At 50.0% G+C, this 22,075-nt stretch overlaps 1 protein-coding gene across 9 annotated transcripts in view; it reads left to right on the top strand.

The window, feature by feature from the left end:
- Positions 1 to 22,075, top strand: part of AFAP1L2 (actin filament associated protein 1 like 2) — a 116,469-nt gene that overhangs the window by 57,433 nt on the left and 36,961 nt on the right. For all 9 annotated transcript variants that reach the window (XM_074382937.1, XM_074382934.1, XM_074382933.1 and 6 more), the window contains 3 exons: positions 9,631 to 9,759; positions 16,972 to 17,046; positions 18,370 to 18,464. In XM_074382937.1, the coding sequence (XP_074239038.1) occupies positions 9,631 to 9,759; positions 16,972 to 17,046; positions 18,370 to 18,464 (299 nt within the window). The remainder of the gene's footprint in view (positions 1 to 9,630; positions 9,760 to 16,971; positions 17,047 to 18,369; positions 18,465 to 22,075) is intronic.

Genomic DNA, 22,075 nt, shown 5'->3' with positions numbered 1-22,075 from the left:
ACCTCAAGTGATCCATCCACCTTGGCCTCCCAAAGTGCTGGGATTACAGGCATGAGCCACTGCACCCGGCCCCAGCCCAGCCTTCTGCACTCTTACTGTCCAGAAGGAAAAGGACTTTAGGAGAAAACATATTTTCAAGTATATCTGACTTTACGTAACAGGCATGAGCCTAAAAAGTTCTACATGTAGATCAGAATTGTCATATAGGAGCACTATGAAAGTGTGCTTTTTAAGGAACTTGACACATAATTTTATAAGGTAAAATGACTTCATAAAGCAAATTATTGCAACTTTAGGTGGTTCTTAACCTTGGCTGTGCATTAGACTCACCTGGGAAGACTGAAAAGTCCTGTGCCAGGTTACACCCAGAGCAATGACGGCAGAGTCTCTGGGGGTGCACCCAGGCATCAGGACTTTTGAATTTCCCCAGGTGATTCTAGGGTGCAGCCTGGACTGACAATCACTGCTTTGCCTCTTATATGCATGTCTCAGAGTGGCCATACATTCTGTGAACTTAAGCAGGGAACGTCCTCTAAAGTCAGCAGTAAGGTGCCTTTGAGAGCGTGGTGCTGGAATGCAGGAACTGCTGTTCTGTGCAGAGTGCCTAGCAAAGGGGCTATAAAGATTCTTCCTAGAAAGAAAAAGGAATAAACTTCTCATGCATTGCAACCTGGATGAATCTCATACGCCTTATGTTAAGTAAAAGAAGTCAGACTCCAAATGCTATCCATGCTGCCATGGTCTGGGATTAGGGAGGGGGCTGCATGGAGAAACTTTCCTGGGTAGTGGGAAGCTTCTGTGCCTTCATTGTGGCAGTCACGGTTAACACAGCTCTGAGGGTGCTTGTCAAAATGAATAGAATTGCTCAGCAAATACAGGAGAGTTGGCCAGGCATGGTGGCTCATGCCTGTAAATCCTTGCACTTTGGGAGGCCGAGGCGGGTGGATCACTTGATGTCAGGAGTTTGAGACCAGCCTGGCCAACATGATGAAACCCGGTCTTTACTAAAACTGCAAAAAAAATTAGCTGGGCGTGGTGGTGGGTGCCTGTAATCCCAGCTACTTGGGAGGCTGAGGCAGGAGAATCATTTGAACCAGGAATGTGGAGGTTGTAGTGAGCCAAGATCATACCACTGCACTCCAGCCTGGGTGACAAGAGTGAAACTCCATCTCAAAAAAAAAAAAGAAAAAAAGACAGAGAGTTTACTGTATTTATATTATATCCCAATAAAAAAGTTTTTTGTTTAAAAAATTCATTGCCTTATCAATAATGAATGGATAAGTAGAATGTTGTATATCCATATAATCAAATTATATTTGGTCTTAAGAAGGAAGTAGCCATACATGCTACAACATGGATGAGTCTTGAAAACATGATGCTATGGGAAAGAAACGGGATGCGATGTTTATACGAAATACCCAGAATAGGCAAATCTACTGGACAGAAAGCAGATTTGTGGTTGCCAGCCTCTCAGCATAGGAGGAAACAGGGAAGTCACTGCCTAATGAATTCTCCTTTGAGGTAGTAAAGCTCTGGAACTAGATCGTGGTAATGGTTGCACAACACTGGGAATCTTAACATCACTGAATTGTAAACTTTAAGATGGTTAAAATAGTACATTTTATGTTATCTGTATTTTTACCATCACAAAAAAGAAAGAGGGCTGCGCGTGGTGGCTCATACCTGCAATCCCAGCTCTTTGGGAGGCTGAGGCAGGAGGATCCCTTGAGGCCAGAAGCTCAAGATCAGCCTGGGCCACATCGCTAGACTCTGTCTCTACCAAAAATTTAAAACTTAGCAGGGTGTGGTGGTGCCTGCCTATAGTTCCAGCTACTTATGGGAGGCTGAGGCAGGAGAATCACTTGAGCCCAGGAGGTTAAGGCTGCAGTGAGTCATTATTGCACCATGGCACTCCAGCCTGGATGACAGAGTGAGACCTTGTCTCAAAAAACAAGTAAAGTAAAATAAAAATAAGAAAAAAAAATCCTACTTTCTATGAACAGGCCAGACACGCAGTAGATACTTGGTAAAGGCTGACTCAGTGTTTTGCATTTTTGAAGAAAGGGGGCATTTGCTCTGAGGTCACCCCTCTTTAGTGCACATTCCATATGCACTAAAAAAGAGGGGTCTATTTTTCCAGAAGCTCTTCTTGAGAGCTTGAGAGCCCTCTCTGATCAGGAGGAAGTTCTTCGACATTTTCCTCCCTCCCTGGTATCTGCAGGATGCTGTTGCTTCTCGGAGAAACCTTCACAAGGCTCCTGACTCTGACTGCTCCCCAGCAGTTGGGCTCATGAGGATAGTACACTCAGTGGCTTGATCTTGATCTTGGGAACCGTTGGGGTGAGGGGTGCATGTCTTTCTACATAAAGCGCAGGTCTGCTCAGCTTGACATTGGGAAGGAAAATCATGTTCATCTCAGGTCTTCAGCAAATGCAGCTGAATAAATAAAAATGTGTGCATAAAACAGCAGGGAAACCATGAAGAGTGGCTTTTTCAGCGTGTCAGGAAGGCATTTATGGTTGGGAACTTAGTGACCAAAAAGCAAGACAGCCTCAAGATGAGAAAAGCTGGGGGAGGAGGTCATCACCACGGCCGAGGGCAATGAATCGAGCAGTTGAACCGCCCAGCCCTGCGTGGGCCTTGGAAGTCCCGAACAAGAATCTTATTGACCCTGAGCAGACAACCTTGAACTTTAACAGAGCCGGGATGGAAAGCCTGCACAAGGGCCTACAGTTTCCAGAATGAACAACACATTTATGTCTCCCTCCCTCCATGGGAGGACGAGGAAGAGACCAAAATGAAAGTGTGGGGGATGGTGGGGGAGAAAGGAAATGTGGCGAGCGGGTTCCAGGGCCTCGGGCAGCAGCCACATTCCTCTAAGGGATGCCCATCCCTCTGAGCCCTGGGGGCTGAAAAATGTCACAGAGGTTGGCACACACTGGGGCCTTGCCTTTGTTGATTGTTATTTCCCCAAGCCTGGAGCTGGATCCTGAAAGGGTGTGTCTGGAGGAGAATCACTGATGGGCTCCGGTGTGCTTAGCACCTTGTCAGACACCCAAATCTACAAAACATGACCCTTGAGCAGAAAGAGCTTCTGCTTAGCCCCAGAGATGGACACACACCCAGATGACTGTGCGCAACTGGTTTGAACAGTCCACAACCTCGGGAGGTAGTGCTAGTAAGAGGGCTGAGTGCCGCTGGTTACGGTGGCTTCATGGAGAAGGGCTGGCTGGACCTGGAATAATGATATTGATCTATAGTGGAAGGGGAGTAACAGCCTTGCCTTCTGACCCTCTGTCATCCCCAGGCCTGCGTTCCTTCAACCCTGGGGCTTCCCTTTACCTGCCACAGCCTAGAAGAAAACGAGGGTATTGACATTGTCCTCAGCAGACAGCACCCGAGAGTCACTCTCCCCCACACATCTGCCTGCCCCCCCCAGCTCCCCGACAGGCAGGCACCACGGCTGCCTGGTTCACCAGTGTCTGACGCCATTCAGCGTCTCCACCACTCAGTGCCGACGTATGTTGGCAGGTCCTGTGGGCTCTCCCTGTCTCGTGTCTCCGGTCCACTCTTTTTCTTCATCTTTACACCCTTTACCTTGTGGAGTACGAAGGACTGAAGGGCAGAAGCCATGACTCAGATACACTTTCCTGGCTCCCTTGGAATGACTACAGCCAACGGATGGATGGCAGACACAAGTGCTTGGAACTTGGAAGTGACTGGATTTGATCCCCCATGCCACAGCTCACCAAGGATTAGCCAAATTAGGTTGTTCAGCCTCCTTAGCCCATTCCCGCAGCTGCGTGCTTGCAGGGTGGTTGTGGGAATTGAGGTGGTACAGCTGATGGCATGGGGCACAGCTGATGGCATGGGGCACAGCTGCTGTGATTAGCTCACACCCTCATCATTCCATATGCATTCATGAGTTTTCATCTAACTGGCTTCCCTGCTTCCGCTGCCAACCCCTTCCATCCATCCTCCCCACTGTTTCAGGATTATTCTCTCTAGGCTGCTTGAAAAACAGCCTTGCATGGCCCTGCCGAATGAGGCGCAAACTCCTAAGAAGGACGATAAAGTCCTCTTCATCTGCATCACCCCAATCCACAGTTTTGGCCTCAAAGCCCACCTTCTCCCCTTTGAAGCTCACCCCTCCCCTACCATGCTCCATGTGCCCCCAATACACAGAGCCACTGGGTGGTTTTCCAGACACACCATGTGCTTTCAGGGCTCAAGTTTTCTGAGCATCTTATCCCTTTTTCTTTTTCTTTTTCTTTCTTTCTTTCTTTTTTTTTTTTGAGACAGAGTCTCACTGTCACCCAGGATGGAGGGCAATGATGTGATCTCGGCTCACTGCAACTTCTGCCTCCTGGGTTCAAGCGATTCTCCTGCCTCATCCTCCCAAGTAGCTGGGATTACAGGCACATGCTACTATGCCTGGCTAGTTTTTGTATTTTCAGTAGTGACAGGGTTTCGCCGTCTTGGCCAGGCTGGTCTTGAACTCCTGATACTGGGTGACCCACCCACCTCGACCTCCTAAAGTATTGGACTTACAGATGTTACAGATGTGAGTTACTGTGCCCGGCCATCCCTTTTTCTTAAAATGTCTCTGCTCCTCCCCAGTGAGCTCCTATGCATTCCTCTATGACAAGCCAAAATTCCTTTCCCTGAGAGATTGCCTCACTTTCCTCATTGCATTGCTGGTCCTTGGAAACATCCCTGGATTAGTTCTCTTTTTACCCTGTGTTCACTGGGCCCCTGGGAGGCCTGAAGACCCCTTGGGTCACCTTTGTCTCCCCGGGGCTAGGCCCGGCACTTTCCACCCTTTGGTTGGTACATGTTGGCTCACGTGTAATAGAAACAAAGGCCATTTTCCAGGAGTTGGGCAGCTTTTGGGAATGGCCACGGATGCGGAAGTGAAAAGATACTTAGAGTTTCTGTGTCTTTTTTTTTTTTTTTTTTTAAGTGGCAGCAGAGGGACAGCCTTGAGAAACTCAGAAGTCAGGAAAAATGCAGCTTGAGACCCCAATGGCCTTGCAAGGCCCTTTCACTTTCCTTTGTCCCCTGAGGCTGAGTTCAAGGCCCAGTGTCCTTGTCCTCAATTTATTCTCCCTGGTTTGGCTTCTTTAAGCTCACTGCTTTTGAGCCTCTTGAGTTCCCGCAGCCGACAGGAAACTCATGAGTAACTGTTAGAAACAAAACACGACACGAGCTAAGGCCTTTGAGTTGGGAGACCATGCTCCGTTCTTTCTTTTAAATGCTTCCGTGGGCCAGCCTAGTAGATGCTGAATCAATGCTCGTGGACTTGATGGTAGGAAATGTTTGTTTGCAGACCATCAGGGGTCACATTAATCAAGCTGGATTATGGTCCCTTCTGACTTTATCTCAGGCAAGAGTTGGGATTTTGCCACCGTCGCCCTCCTTTCATTTCCTTGTTGAATTCAGTTTTCCCATCTTGGTGCTGTCTCCTGTTCTGCTCCGGTTCAGCTCAGTCATCCAGGCCCAGCAGCACCACTGCCTTGGATGAGGGCACTGTGATGCTGGCAGTGTGGCTCCCGGCCCTTGGTGAGCCAGTCTGGCTACAGCAGGGCATGGGGCAGAGGCCTCTAGCTCTAGCAGAGAAGCTCCCCTGGGTCAGATGGTGGGAGGCCCTACTGGTTAAGGTCAAAGTCAATAGGGCAACTTTTGCTGGGTGCAACCTCTAGTGATGCCCATAGTAACTGATCCCCACTGATGCTTCTTTGGGCAAACATTTGACTACTCGAAGAGCTTAGTCTCTGCCCTGTACTCTGGTGTGCCCAGTGGCAGCCTCCCTCCCTCCCTCCTTCCCTCCTTGCTAGTTATTTGTAAATCTGCTCAGTGTCATGGTGGCATTTACCAGCAATGCCAGGGAGACAAGCGGGTTGGAGGTGAGGAGAGCAAATAAGTGCAGGCTTCCCACAAAGTGCCTGTTTGTCCTGAGCCACTGACTTGCCCTCACAGTGTCACAACTGAAGGGCTGCCCATGCAGACGGGGAGCTTATGCTGGCTAGAGCAGAGCAGTCACGAGGAAATCAGGAGGGGCCAAGGGTTCTAGATGGTGGGCAAGTTGCTGGGGTCCAGGTTTCAGAACAGCTCGTTCATGTGGTAAACTCTAGGAGTCAGAGCCAGGCACAGTGGCTCACGCCTGTAATCCCAGCACTTTGGGAGGCGGAGGTGGGTGGATCACCTGAGGTCGGGAGTTCGAGACCAGTCTGACCAACATAGAGGAACCCCTTCCCTCCTAAAAATGCAAAATTTGCCAGGTGAGGTAGTGATGCATGCCTGTAATCCCAGCTACTCGGGAGGCTGAGGCAGGAGAATTGCCTGAACTCAGGAGGTGGAGGTTGCGGTGAGCCAAGATCACAGCATTGCACTCCAGCCTAGGCAGCAAGAGTGAAACTCCAACTCAAAAAAAAAAAAAAAAAAAAAAAACACATAAAACAACACAAACAACAACAACAAAACTCTGTGGTCTCATGGACACCATTTGGGGGAAGAATGTTTGGGTTCTCAGTGTTGTGACTGTATTATATAAGCTAGATAAGTGGAGGAGATGCTTTGAAAAATTCCATCTGTTCCAATATTTTGGCTAGATAGGACCTGCTAGATACCTGGATTTTTAGTGGGCTTGTCTTTAATTCTAATCCAGGCCACTAAACTTTCATTTACTCATTTAGTCAACAGTTTTTTTTTTGAGACTAAGTCTCCCTCTGTCGCCTAGGCTGGAGTACAATGGTGCAATCTCGGCTCACTACAACCTCTGCCTCCCAGGTTCAAGCGATTCTCCTGTCTCAGCCTCCCGAGTAGCTGTGATTACAGGCATACGCCAACATGCCCAGCTAATTTATTGTATCTTTGGTAGAGATGGGATTTCTTTTTTTTTTCTTTTTTCTTTTTACTTTTTACTTTTTTTTTTTTTTTTTTTTTTTTTTTTAATAGAGATGGAGTTTCACTATGTTGGCCAGGCTGGTCTTGAACTCCTGACCTCAGGTGAGCCACCCATCTCGGCCTCCCATAGTGCTGGGATTACAGGCGTGAGCCACCGTATCCGGCCAAGAGAGATGGGGTTTCACTGTGTTCCCCAGGCTGGTCTCAAACTCCCGAGCTCAGGCAATCCACTCACCTTGGCCTCCGAAACTGCTAGAATTACAGGCATGAGCCAGTGCGTCCACCCAAGTCCACAAATATTTATTGGACATTGTGCTGGGCCCTGGAAATGTGAGCTCCACACAAAGCCTGTCCTTGGAGTTTGCAGCTAAATGGTGATGCAGACAGCTACACTATGGCGCAATCAGAGCTGTGAGAGGGTGTCTTAGTTTCTTATTGCTGTTGTAACAAACTACCAAACTTGGTGACATAAAGCAACATGAACTCATTAATTTACAGTTCTGGAGATCCGAATCTGAGAGGGGGCCACGGAGCTCTGTTTCTCTGGAGGCTCTAGGAAAGAATCTACTTCCTCGCCTTTTCCAGATTCCAGAAGCCCCCTGTGTTCCTTGGCTCATGGTCCCTTCCTCCAGCCCCAAAGCCAACATGGTGGCATCTTATCTCCCTGACTCTTACCTGCCTCCCTCCCTCTTGTAAGGGCTCACCTGCACAAACCAGGATAATCTCCTTAATTAAATCACATTTGTGACATCCCTTTGCTATGTCAAGTAGCATATTCACAGATTCGGGGGGTCAAGTCATGCACATCATTGGAGGCTCAATATTTAGCCCACCCCAGAGGCCAGTGCTGGTAACATGGGATTATCTGTTAAAGAGGCCCAGAGAAGGGGTCTCAGGAGGAATGTTATCTAGACCAAGACCTGAGGTGTTACAGTGGGTAGCTCGTTAGACATGAGCAGGGCAGGAGAGGGCGCCCCACCCTGCCCCACACACTAGGAGTGTTGGATGAACCATGGGGTGATGGACAGGCAGTTGTTAACTGTTTCTCTAAGTAATCATTGGTCACAGCCAGTGCAGGGAAAGGCAGGCTCCTAATGGAAAACATCTGAAACCAATGGCAGCTTCCCAGTAAGCTTTTGGGCAGGACAAGTAACGCGAGATCCCGGAAGTATGCCAGTGTATAAAACGCCAAGTGACGGGGTCAGTCCTCACGCTTGGTTTCTCAAGTTGCCCATGTGGCTGTGTTCCAAGCTGGACTGCTTTTTCCTTTCCCTACTGTTCTAGAGTTTTTTTTTTTTTTTTTTCTTCCTGAGACGGAGTTTCACTCTTGTTGCCCATGTTGGAGTGCAATGGAGTGATCTCCGCCTCCCGGGTTCTAGCGATTCTCCTGCCTCAGCCTCCCGAGTAGCTGGGATTATAGGAGCTCGCATAATACAATTAGCCTGGCTAATTTTGTATTTTTTTTTGTAGAGATGGGGTTTCCTCCACATTGGTCAGGCTTGTCTCGAACTCTTGGCCTCTGATAGTGCTGGGATTACAGGTGTGAGCCACCATGCCCAGCTAAAGCTTTTTAACAAACCTTTACTTCTGCGCCGGAACTCGCCTCAGTCAAATTCTTTCTTCTGAGGAGGCAAGAACTGAGGCTGCTGCAGATCCGCATGGTAACTACCACCGGTAACAGAGGGACAGGCGTGATTTAGCAGAGGAGACCCTGAAGCATGAAAGCCAGAGGAGGAGAGAGCGGTGCAGTGTCGGGGCTGTGGAGTGTGACAGTGACCATGGGTGAGGCTGCTGCACTCTGCAGGGCTTTGGAGGCCAGGTGGGGCTTCTGAGGAACAGGTGTGGCTTTTCGTTTTGTTTTTGTTTTGTTTTTTGAGACGGGGTCCCAGTCTCTTGCCAAGCTGGAGTGCAGTGGCATGATCTCGGCTTACTGCAACCTCTGCCTCCCCAGTTCAACTGATTCTCCTGCCCCAGCCTCCCCAGTACTTGGGACTACAGGCGTGCACCACCATGCCCAGCTAACTTTTGTATTTTTAGTAGAGACGGGGTTTCACCATATTGGCCAGGATAGTCTTGATCTCCTGACCTCAAGATCCTCCCACTTCGGCCTCCCAAAGTACTGGGATTACAGGTGTGAGCCACTGCTTGCGGCCTCAGGTGTGGCTTTTAAACATGGACAACCTGTGAGCAGATTAGTACTTTAAAGCCATGCAGCCAAGGTGTGGCTTGGAACTATAAAACTTCAGAGCTGGAAGGAACTTGACAAAGCATTTGACCTAAAGGACCTAAGAAGTAATGGGCCCAGAGCCACCCAGAGGATCAGGATGAGACCAACCCTGATTCTAGCCGCAGCTCCAACAGCAGAGCTCAACAGCCCTCAAAACGCTTTGGAGGTAGTGCTTCCTTAGTTTCCTGGAGAGTCCTGGGAGGGCAGACGTTGGCAGTGGAGGAGATAGAATGTTGGTGGATGAGGCCGTCGTCACTCCTCCAGCACCTGGTAGGCCTGGGGCTTCAGCGGGGGCTGTTCATCTCCAAGCCAAAGGCCCGTTTGTCTCTCCCTGTGGCCCTGAAGCTGGGAATCCCACCTCCTGCCCACTCCCCCGACAAGCTGCCCGACCTCACACCAAACCCTTCCTCTTGGAACTAGAGGGTTCGAGGTATATCTGAGCTGGGCCTTTGGAGAGAGGGCAGGTGCTGTAAGTGTCTTCTGTTTTCTGTCCCTAGCCCTGGAGCAGCTTCTGACAGAGTTGGATGACTTCCTCAAGATCCTGGACCAGGAGAACCTGAGCAGCACAGCGCTGGTGAAGAAGAGCTGCCTGGCGGAGCTCCTCCGGCTCTACACCAAAAGCAGCAGTGAGTGTGGGTCCCGGGGGGCCAGAGGCCTCTTTGCAGACAAACGCTGTGAGTCCGTGCAGGTTGCCGCAGCTAAGGACCACAGGCTGGGCGCTACAAACACTTATTTTCTCATGCTTCTGGAGGCCAGAAGTCTTAAGATCAAGGTACCAACCGGTTTGGCCTCTCCCGAGGCCTCTCCCTGGCCCGCTGGTGGCTGTCTTCTCCCTGTGTCCTCACGTGGGTTTCCTCTGTGTCTGTGTCCCAATCTCCTCTTTTTATTTAACTTTTTTGAGGCGGAGGCTCATTCTGTCACCCAGGCTGGAGTACAGTGGCGCAGTCATGGCTCACTGCAGCCTCAACCTCCTGGGCTCTCACGTAGTTGGGACTACAGGTGCATGCCACCATGCCCAGCTTTTTTCCTTTTTCTTTCTTTGGTAGAGATGGGATTTTGCCATGTTGCCTAGGCTGGTCTTGCTCCTGGGCTCAAGCCATCTGCCCTGCCTCGGCCAGGATTACAGTGCCAGGATTACAGGCTTGAGCCACCTGCCCGGCCCTAATCTCCTCTCTGTTTTTGTTTATTTTGAAACAGACTTTCTCTGTCACTCAGGCTGGAGTACAGTGGCGTGATCTCCACCCACTGCTACCTCTGCCTCCCAGGTTCAAGCAATTCTCTTGCCTCAGCCTCCAGAGTAGCTGGGATTACAGACACCTGCCACCGCACCTGGCTAACTTTGTATATTTAGTAGAGACAGGGTTTCGCTATGTTGGCCAGGCTGTTCTCAAACTCCTGACCTCAGGTGATCCATCCACCTCGGCCTCCCGAAATGCTGGGATTACAGGTGTGAGCCATTGTGCCTGGGCCCTAATCTCCTCTCTTTATAAGGATATCAGACACTGGATTAGGGCCACCCCGATGACCTTATTTTAACTTAGGGTTTTCAAAGGGGTAACTATCTCCAAATGCAGTCATATTCTGAGGTATACTGTGTGCTCGGATTTAATATATGAATTTTGAGGGGACACACTTCACCACATAGCGACGGTGCAGGACTGCCCCAACTTGGGCGGGAGCCCCAGAAATCTCTCATTACTTGACATAGCCCATGAGTGAGGTTTTAAAGTATTTTCGAAGCACTCTTCCTTTATGCTGGTTGAAAGTAGAAGTGGAATAATAAACTATAATAATAGCGAGGGTGTGTTGAGCATTCCCACGAGTACACGTAATAACTTGGTTCATCTTCAAGACCTCTCTGAGGCTGGTGCTATTGTTAGAGGGGAAACGGAGACCTGGAGAGTTTAAATAACCTGCTCAATATGATACAACCCAAGGGAAAACATAGTTGGAAGACTGTAAATTACAGAACCCTGAGTCCATAATTTTTCTGTCTTTTTTTAAATTGAGATAGAGTTTGCGTATAATGTGCCCATATATAAAATAATTGAGTGAGTTTTGATAGTTGTTTACCCCTGGTGTCCTTATCACCCAAAACAAGATATAGAACATTTCCATCATCCAGAAAGTTCTGTCTTGGCCATTCTCAGCTGCCCAACACAAGCAACCGTTGTGCTGACTTTCTCCTGGCACGGATTAACATTGCCTGCGCTGGTGCTTTGTGGAAACAGATTCATATGATGCTTACCATATTTCTGGTCTTCTCTGGAGATTCACCCGTGCCATTGCGTGTGTCTGCAGTTTGTTCCTTTTGTTGCTGAGTAGTATTCCATCCTGTGAATAGTTCACAATCTGTTTATCCATTCGCTCATTGATGGGCACTAGGATTGTTCACAGATTTGGAGTATTACGAACGAGGCAGCTAGGAACATTCTTGAATAAGTCTTCTTGTGGACATATGGTTTTCTTTCTCGCAAATTCAGATTCTTTAAAAAAAAAGAAAAACCTTTTTGTGAAGTCCTAACAGTTGAGTTGATTTCGATGTCAGATGTTTGAGAATTGGAAGTGCTGTATGGGGACAGTCGGGGACCATGTGAGAGCATCTAATCCATCTGCCTCTCAGCAGGGGCAGCCCATGTCCTGCCAGAGAAGGGAAGTCTCCACCTGCCCCGGTCATCACAGTATCACAGTCCAGAAATACTTCATTGTATCCAACCTGAATCTGCCAGGTTACATTTTGAGGCCTCTCCCCTCCTGTGTTCCCCATGGAACTAGTCTCTAGTCCAGGCGTCCCCAAACTTTTTACACAGGGGGCCAGTTCACTGTCCTTCACACCATTGGAGGGCCGCCACATACTGTGCTCCTCTCACTGACCACCAATGAAAGAGGTGTCCCTTCCTGAAGTGTGGCAGGGGGCCGGATAAATGGCCTCAGGGGGCCGCAGTTTGGGGACGCCTGCTCTAGTCTCTGAATAGCAGTCGTAAAGCCGAGGCGTGTTGGTATATGCCCATTCGCCTTCTCTTCTGGAGGAATCATCTGCCCTAGTCTCTCATCAGAGGTGTTTTCCTTCAGCCTTTGCAGCTTCCCAGGCTCCCGAAGGCTTTGTAGGGAGCGTTCACCCGCCTGCCGTCTGCCGCCACGAGTGCTGGTCAGCAATACATCAAAGAAGTCCACCATGGGAACGCAGATGGGAAATCCACATTATAAAGCGGGAAAGTTAGAGGGGGATGACTCACTCCATGAAGGATTCATCAGTGGAATCCTTTGTAAAGCACACTCCCCAGACCACTTAGATGTGCTCCACCTTGAACGTTCAATGATAAAGAACGTCTCTGCCGGGAACTGGAAAGCACCTGTTTGTAATAGGTCTGACTCATGGTTCTCGGTGCTAATGGCTCTGGCAGCCCCTCCTACATGGGGTCTCTTTTGAATGAACCTGTGATATGGCTTCCTGTAGGATAACCCTTTTGTTCTGCCCTTGATCAGTTCTTATAAAAGTCAGGCCTTCCCCTCTCCTTGGACTCTGCAGCTTGTAGTGGGTGGGAAGCTGCTGGGAACTGGTCACGGGCTCCCCAAGGTGAATCGCCTCCAGAGTGCCACCCATGCACAGCCACTCTGAGGCTTCGGGCTTATGTTCTCAGAAGTGAAGCCCACTTGTTAGTAGCCACTGTTTAACAGAACTTCCTTTCCGGTCCTCTTGTACCCCTTGACTGCAAAGTGGGTAGAGTCTGCAGAAGATACAATGACAGCCAATGTTTACTGTGTACTCCGTGTCCCTCTACTTGATGTAGTAAATGACATGCATTCATTCCTCATCCCAAAGCCTATTCCCATTTTACCCACAAGGAAACCAAGCCTCTGCAAGTCACTTGCCTGAGGGCACATGGCTTGAGGGCAGAGCCAGAGCTTAGGCCTGGGCAGGTGGATCTGACCTTATCTCCACCTGCTCTATTGCACTGCAGTAACCTGTGTTGCACAGGACAGAATCCTAAACACACATACCACACCTGACTTGACAGCATTCTTTCCCTTGGCCTTCCAGGCCCGCCTCTGTCAAAAAATTAGCTCAGCCTGTGGAGACTTGTAGGTGGAGACAAGGTGATCATCTCTAGATAGCCGTGGTCCACACAGGCTGAGCTGTTGGGCACTTGCACGCATTTTGGGCAGGATGTGTATGTGTGCATTTACACTTTACAAATGGAATTGTCTATTTGGGTTTTCTGATCTTTGATTTTTTTTTTTTTTCTTGGTGTAACACATATTTTCTATGCTCTTTGCTTTTTGTCTGGATGGAGAGGTCAAGGCACAAACTAGGATCTGTTTGTGGAGGGCTTGGTCCCTGGGGTCTCTTTCAGCTTTCACCAGCGAGAGCTGTGTCCCCACCCTGCCAGCCCCCACACTCGCCTCACACTACCCCCACCACCCACCCTCAGAGGCTCTAGGGACATTTCAGTGGCTGCCCCTCTCATTGAGGGGGGGCAATTGTTCTCTATCCAATGGTAGCAAAGAGGTTCATGTTCTTCCTCCCCCACCCTATGCCAGTTCTCTGGGAAAGACCACCCTCTGCAGACCTCCAAGCACTTCCAGCTCACCTTCCCAACACCTTCAGGCCATAGTCATTTCCCACTCGCTGTGTGACCGTCGGATTCAGGTCTGTCTCCCCTGCTAGACTATGGGGCCCACAAAGGCAGAGACAACATCTGTTTTGTTATCTGCTGTATACCCAGCACTGAGTACAGTGCTGATGCTGACTGCACTTCTGGAGATAATTGACTGAATGATAGAAAGTTCTCTAGCCCAAGGCTGCCATCTCCCAAATGGGACTGAGAAGTCTGGCCTCCCTGTCCGCAGCCTTTCTGTCTGGGACCAGGTTTACTGTACTTTTCCCACAATTGCAGAAGGTCTCTGGAGTCTGTTACTTTCCAACCCGGATAGTCCTGGATTAGCAATCCTCTGGGAATCAAAACCAAGTCAGCCTCAGCCTACAGCGCACCCAAGGTGGGCAGGTGTACCCTCATGAAGTGGCCAGCCTGAGTTTTCTCTGCAATTTACAAATCATCATCTTAGAAAGCACCAGCTCAGAATCTAACATTTAAAACAGAACATTTGTCTTTTATTTTTTTGTACAGGTGCGTGAACTTAGTTAATGATATTAAAAAAAAATGAACACTGAACACTATGTTCCATTTCCTTTTCTGATTTTTATCAGCATTATCTGAGTATTTTGGAGCAGTTGTGGTTTGTCTCTGTTTCTGCTTTACATTATTTTATATTTAGAATTGCTGCATGCACACATTTCCATGTGTTGACAATTCATAAACTTTTTCTGCTAGTCTGAAACATGATCTTATAATTAAACTTGAAGTCTTGGATATCTTCGTAAACAGCAGACACAGAGCTACCTTGGGTGGAGTTCAATGCTGGATGAATCCTAACGTTTAACCAGCCCTCCAATGGTAGATGTTTAAGTTATATTCTTTTTTTAAAAAAAAATATGCAATATTGCAGTGAATGTCCTCAAATAGAACTTTCTGTAAATGCTGGAGTTTATCTGTAGGATAAATTTCTGGCAATAGAAATGCTGGATCAAAGAATATGAACACAAAAATTTATCCTCCAAAATCATCTCTAAAATAGCCATGCCAATTTATATACTGTTGAGTAATCCCTCTGGTTTTGAAAGGTGACTTGCTGTTACATGTGTTGATGTGCCATGGTTTATGTTGCCCTTTTCCTATTCAGCCCTGGAGTCATTTCCCATGTTTTAAGCTGTCATTTTTCTTCTTTGTCAGTTGCAAGGTTACCTTACCTTTTCAAGCCCCCCTAGTACCTGAGTTTTATACTCTTGAAAACAGAAGAGTTTGGTTGAACAGGCAATATTTCATCATGATTGTTTTCCATGCTATGCAGACAAGAAAACAGAGGCACAAGGGTTAGGTGCTTTGCCCAGATTTATGCCGTATGGCAAAGCTTTGTTTGAAACCCGTCTCCCGCCTCTCCCTGCAGGGCGCTTTTCCCCTGTGCCATGCTCTGGAGAAGGGACCCAGCCCTCTTTGAGTCTCAATGGATGGGAGTCTGAGTTCTGGTTCATTCCATTTGTACCTCATAGCTCCCACCCATAAATGCTGCAGTCCCTAGCATGGGGTGACATTGCTGACTGGTCCTGTCAGGGCAAGGCACCAAGGTGACGAACACAGGCGCTGATCACTGAGGCTGCCTCCAGCCCCCTCCTGTTCCTCTTGGCTCTCGGGGCCCTGCTCTTCAGGCTTGTTGGCTGGAGTTTGGGCAGTCTGTGGTGGTGGAACAGAGGGACGCTGAACTGCTTCCTTTGCCAGAGGTTAGAATTGGGTCCTTTGGCTCAGTAATGCGGTCTCCAACCACTGGAATTTATCAGCCGCAAGTTTCTAGGAAATGCAAATTCAGGCTGCAGAAGAAATTCAAGAGGATTTTGACAAAGAGAAACACTAGGATGAGCTTCCTCTGAAGGCTTCTGAAGGGAGGGACCTTGGGGGATGGGAAATAGAGCAGGAGTTAGGAGGCCAGCTTTTCTCTGCCCAGACAGGCATGGGAAAGGTGACTTAAACTGCACAGGAGTGATTTTAAAGGAGGGCATGGGTTGTACCACCGCAGGGTATAATCTATAGGGTAGAGCTAGTGGCTGGTGGCTCTCTAGTTCTTACTCTTGGGATACTTACCCCTTTAAACTCAGAACTCATGTGGTTTGGGTATTCCAGTCCCCCTCACTCATCCAATGGCCCTAGAGCTAAACTTCCACGTCTTCAGTGTGACCTGCCTTATCTACACATCACGCGGATTAACCCATTCAAGTAATTCAGACTAGAGTGAGAATGACAGAATTTATTTTTTGAGATGGAGCCTCTCCCTTTCTTTCTCCCTCCCTCCCTCCTTCTCTCCCTCTCTTCCTCTCCATCCCCACTTCCTCCCACCCCTGCTTCCCCCCGCCACCGGCTGCAGTGCAGTCTCAGCTCACTGCAACCTCTGCCTCCGGGATTCAATTCTCCTGCCTCAGCTTCCCAAGTAGATGGGATTACAGACACGCGCCACCATGCCCAGCTAATTTTTGTATTTTTAGTAGAGACAGGGTTTCACCATGTTGGCCAGGATGGTCTTGATCTCCTAACCTCGTGATATACCTGCCTTGGCCTCCCAAAGTGCTGGGATTACAGGCATGAGCCACTGCACCCAGCTGATCAGAAATATTTTATAATTTAAAGGTAATTCTAGGAAGCTCAGACACATCTCTGCTTGGTGGGATAGAAGTCAGATCTTTGAACTTAAGATTTCTTTTTTTTTTTTCTTTTTAAGATGGAGTCTCACTCTGTTCCCCAGGCTGGAGTGCAGTGGTGCGTTCTCAGCTCACTGCAAACTCTGCCTCCAGGTTCCAGTGATTTTCCTGCCTCAGTCTCCTGAGTAGCTGGGATCACAGGCACATGCCACCATGACTGGCTAACTTTTGTATTTTTAGTAGAGAAAGGGTTTCACCATGTTGGCCAAGCTGGTCTCCAACTCCTGACCTCAAGTGATCCGCCCGTCTTAGCCTCTCAAAGTGCAGGATTTTTATTCCTTAAGCTATCCTTCTGTATCTTACCTGCCCCCGCACCCTCGGCCAGGCTAGAAAACTAGCAGTCAGCAACTTGTCATTTCTCTTTTGGAAATGTCAGTTCTTTCCATGTTGGACTACTCTTTCAACCCCCTGAAATTGCTGTGTGCTTTTACTGGAACGCAAACAGATGAAAAGTGCTCTGGGGGAACAGGGTATCTAGCTAGAGGCCCTTTCTCTTCATGAAGTCACACGAAGCCCATGTCTCCTTCTGCAGGCTCCGATGAGGAGTACATTTACATGAACAAAGTGACCATCAATAAGCAACAGAATGCAGAGTCTCAAGGCAAAGGTATGTGGCTGGGATCGCTGAAGGGATGGCCGCTCCAGGGATGCGGGGAGGTCCGAGCTGGTTCTCTCCCACCTTTCCTTCCTCCCAGCCAGCACACAGACCGGCCTGGCGGAGTTATTTTTGGAAGCCGCATTTTGGTTGGTGGTATTTTGGGTTGATGTATTTTGGGATGTTTCAACAGGCCACCCCCTCCTTGCCCATTGGATAAGGAATCTGGCCCTAAAACTTTTTGGCTGTTCCCAGCATCATCCCAGGAACAGGAAGTCATAATTCAGATGTTCGAAGAAAGCAGCTGTGTGTGGTGCTGATCCCACAGTTCCGCCTTTACGTCTTTTGATAGAAGTCTATGTTGAGGAAGAAGAGAGAGAAATAAATGGTAGTGTCAGCAACTGCCTTGATAGTCAAAGATCACATTCAAAGGTGCTGTCTTTGGCGGAACGTTTTCTCTCCGGTGAGAAGGACACATGCTGTCTTCCGTGGTGCCTCACTCTTCTGCTCTGTTTTGCTCTCTGCTTTTCCCTTAAAGACTCCAGGGAGGGGCCTGTCAGGACCCCAGGCAGACCCAGAAGTATGCCAAGCTGCCTCGTTGCAGAAGAGGCAGGCTAAGAAGCTCCATCTCCTAACTCCCGGGCCTGTGACTTGAACGCAGGGGCTTAGAGAGGGGTGGAACACAGCACTGCAAAGCACTCAGTCCTGTCGAAGGCTTGTCTTTGAGACATCAGCCACCAAAGCCCCGAGGTCAGGCCTGCCCAAGCCTGTCTGTCCCAGGGCTGGCTGAAATGGACAGGCTCGGAAGGGTCTTCAGCACCATTCCTTCCAAGCGCACTAAGGGTTGGTGGCCTAACTTCCCCATTGCGGCTCCTTCACTTCCTGCCCCCCACCAAGCCTGGGACTTGGCAGAACTCATCCAGATGAGGTTGGCCACTCTGGCCAGGGTCACTTGCCTTCCGGGTAAACTGTGGGAGGAAAGAGCCATAATCACAGGGTCCATGCTGAGAGTGGCTGAATATAGTGGCCACTAGGCAGCTCCTCTGCTGGCCGGAGCTCTGTGGCTAGACCTATTTTTTTTTTTTTTTGACATGGGGGGTGGGGTAGGGGAGCAGGTACAGAGGCTTCCAGAAATGCCAGGCACATGGCTGGGGCACTATTGTACCCTATTTTTGGAGGAAAAACAACTTCAGCTCCAGGGACCGCCTGCCTGGGTAATTAACACCTGCTCAAAAAGAACTCACGGGGTATATGTGACTGGGCATTTCTGAGTAAGGAGACCCTGTGTAAGGCCGGGCACCCCTTACCAAAGCCTTCTCCCTTTGCTGCCTACAGCACCTGAGGAGCAGAGCCTGCTGCCCAATGGTGAGCCCAGCCAGCACTCCTCGGCCCCTCAGAAGAGCCTTCCAGACCTCCCACCACCCAAGATGGTAAGTGTCAGCCCAGGACCCCTGATTTCCCTGATAGGAGCCCCTTGAACTTCCAGTTGTCCTCACAGGTATCTGCCTACCAAATGTCTGTCATCTTCTGAGCAGCTACTGTTTGCAGGGACTGGGGCAAGGTGCAGGCAGGGACAGCAAAAGTAAACCTGCTTACGGGTGATTTGCTTGGGGCCACAGTACCCCAGACGCTGGGGAGATTTGATCAGTGCCACCTGATGCTACTCAGGCTCTTTACCCAGCACCATGTGGACAGGGCCCTGAACAGCTGTGGTCACCAGCCTAGGCCACAGTGACCTTTAAAAACTTTGCAAAAGCCAGGTGCAGTGCTGCATACTTACAGTCCCAGCTACTCAGGAGGCTGAGGCAGGAGGATTACTAGAGGCCAGGAATTTGAGGCTGTAGTGTACTGTGATTGCACCTGTGAATAGCCACTGCCCCAACCTGGGAAACCTAGCAAGAGCCCACCTTTAAGATATAAAATAAATGAATAAATAAATAAATAAACCCCCACATTGTTCTACAGTTAAAAAGTAAAGGAAAGGTAAAAATTCATAAATCATATCATACTGCACTTCCTGTTTGAACCTTACCAATAGTTCTCATTAAACATAGAAAAAACATCCCATTCCTTAGCATGGCCCCAGGCCCATGATCTCGCTCAGTGCTCAGTCACATGTCCCACCCCCTCATCCAGTGTCTGCAGTGGCCTCCCTTCTGCCCCTGGATTCTGTCACTGTGGTGACAGAATTCTGTCAGGGCTGCTTTAGGGACTTTGCACCTCCTGGGCCCCTACCGCTTTCTCATCTCTCCAGAGTTCTTAGAGACACTTCTGACCTGGCTAAGTGAGGCATCCTCCCCCATCTGCACCCAGGTTGCTATCCACCCACCACCAGTTACCCGCTCCGTGGTACCTGCTACTGGAACAGTGCTGTGGACTGCCTCCTCTCCTGAGGTCGGCTCCCTAGAATAGGGACCTTGTCTCTCATTTACTACTTTGCGTCCAGTATCTGCAGACATGGACACGTGCAGGCCATACATAAATATCCATTACTCTGGAAGGATGGAATTGTAAAATCATATGGATGTGGGTTCAAATCCCAGTTCTGCCTGCTACTAGCTCTTTGACCTTGAGCAAGTTATTTCAAGTCTCTGCTCCTCTAGTTCCTGGCTTATATGGAAGAAATGCTCACATCTGTCTCATCCAATGGCCTTATTCAATGGGCTAAGGCTGGCAGCCCCTTAGCACTGCGTGTGGCATACTGTGCTAGTATTCAGTGAGGAAAGTGGTAGTATTTGTATTTTAAGGGTGAGGAAACCTAATGTCACACAGCCTGTAAGTGACAGAGTCAGAATTTGAACCCAGGTTCTTTACTCTGTAGGACAGGCGTCCCCAAACTTTTGACACAGGGGCCAGTTCACTGTCCCTCGGACCACTGGAGGGCCACCACATACTGTGCTCCTCTCACTGACCACCAATGAAAGAGGTGCCCCTTCCTAAAGTGCGGCGGGGGGCCGGATAAATGGCCTCAGGGGGCCGCAGTTTGGGGACGCCTGCTGTAGGGGATGGCTGGGAGGGATCCTAGGGGGAGGGAGTAGGGTCTCAGCTTAGAAGGGTTTATATGGGTAGCCAGGGGGCCTGGGGTCAGCACCAGCAGGAAGCTAAGTGCCCGCCAAGTGGCCATCGCCTGATCTGTGGCCCCTTGTTCCTGTAGAGGAGATCCCAGCCTCAGAATAGCTCTGGACCGGCCCCTTCATTCGCGCCTTCCTCGGGGGCAGGGGCCACAGCTGAGGATATGACTCCACCATGTGGGGTGAGTGGGCAGTTCCAGGGTATGTGGGACAGCGTCCCATTGCATGCCATCCCACGAGCTGCGCGACAGCTGGTGGGGACTTCTCATCTCAGGCTGAGTGAAGCTTGAGGTCAAGACTGATCCTGAATCCCTGATGTCCCTGAGATGCTCACAGTGCCCTTGACTGCTACACTCTGAGCCCACACCATGCACACACACCATCCGCCCACCTCCCATCAAGGGATAGGTATTTTCATTACTGTTTTTCATGTGAAGAAACAGACTCAGAGTTAAAAACCACTGGCCAAGGTCCCTCGGTTGGGAGGTACTAGGCCAGGCTTTCAGTGCAGGTTTTCTGTTGTTGTTCCCGGTTCCTCCCCAGCCTGGGCCTCCCTGACATGTGCTGCTCTCTGCAGCAGAGCAAGGGCTCAGCTGTGCTCCCTGAAGCGCTGGGCTCCCCTCGCCTTCAGCCTCGGCACTTGGGGGAACAGCACAGCCCCTCTGCCGTCCCATCCGTTCGCTGACGGCTTTAACCAGAGGTTTTCTGGTGTGTCCCAGGAGTTGCTTGCAGGGTGGTAGGAGTGGAAAGGCGGCTGTTCTGAGCCAGGCCGGAACTTTTCTATCCTAAATCGAGCATCTGATTCTCACCAAGGTGCCTTGGGCTTTGCTAGTGGAAGTGCCATCCTCTACCACAGCAGGAGCAGCTGCTGGTGCATCCTCACCTGGTGGGTAGGGGCAGAGTTTCATGGGCACCGAGTCCTATATGAGCATTCTAGAAATTGTGTTTTACAGACGGCATGGACTGAGGGGCCCGAGGGTCTGGGACCTGGCTGAAGCTGTGTTAATTGGGCCATGGTGAGACCCTGTGGGCCCTGGGATTCTGGTGCTGGCTTCTGCTCCTCTGCCAGTGCCCTGTGCGTCAGACACTGAGTGTGGGGAGGGAGCACATGGCCCCCTCTAGAGGAGACTTCCTGGGTTGTCGCCTGTGACTAGGGCTTGTGTCCCTGTTTGAGAGAAACTACTGCAGCTGGGGAAAATATCAGCACCTGGGAACGGCACAGTCCTCAGGTGGCGTTTCAGCCGAGTGGTAACTGTTCCTGGGAACAGCTTCCCGGCCCCAGGGAGACTTCTAGCAAAGCCAGCTGACTTGACAGAAAAAAGCAGCTCCTTCCCACTTTGTGGACTTTCTCTGCTGCGAAGGACCAGAGAGGGGTGTGGACCGTGACTCCCCTGTCTAGGTCCCTCCTGGTCTCCTGCAAGGGCCCAACCTCCACCCCAGGGGGTTCCAGATGTGGTGTGAAGATGTGGGTGGTGTCCTCTGGGGACTCTCCCTGGCCTTGCCACACACATGAGCACACGTCCTCACTCCCTCAGGCTTCCTCTCCAGTCGAATCAGGCTGAAGCAGTCATCTCTCTTAGTTCAAGGCCCCCGGAGAAGCAGTGTCAGGACAGAGCCATGTCTGTGGCTCTGGAGGAGGAGAAGAACCAGACCAGGGAGAGGCCGTGGCCGCAGGAACCCCAGCCCCGAGCCTGGCATGCCCTGTGGCCTCTCTTCCCCAGACAGAAAACCCATCCTTTCCTCCCCCAATCCCAGAGCTTCAAGGTGCTAGGGAGGCTCATCCTGCTGAGGGTTTGGTCCCACACAGCTGCCCGGCCCTGGGTTCCCCGTCACCTGCAGCAGCAGCCGGACGTCTGCCTGGGGTCCTCAGGACCCCTGGCGGGGCCAGGATCATGCCTCCGTCGCAGGTTCGGTATGCTTGTCTGCCACGAGCCTGGATGTCCTCACACTAACCCTACAGACTCAGTAGA

Source organism: Saimiri boliviensis, chromosome 12 (genome assembly GCF_048565385.1).
Source record: "Saimiri boliviensis isolate mSaiBol1 chromosome 12, mSaiBol1.pri, whole genome shotgun sequence".
In the NCBI taxonomy this organism is placed as follows: domain Eukaryota; kingdom Metazoa; phylum Chordata; class Mammalia; order Primates; family Cebidae; genus Saimiri; species Saimiri boliviensis.
This window is presented reverse-complemented; position numbering and strand designations above follow the sequence as displayed.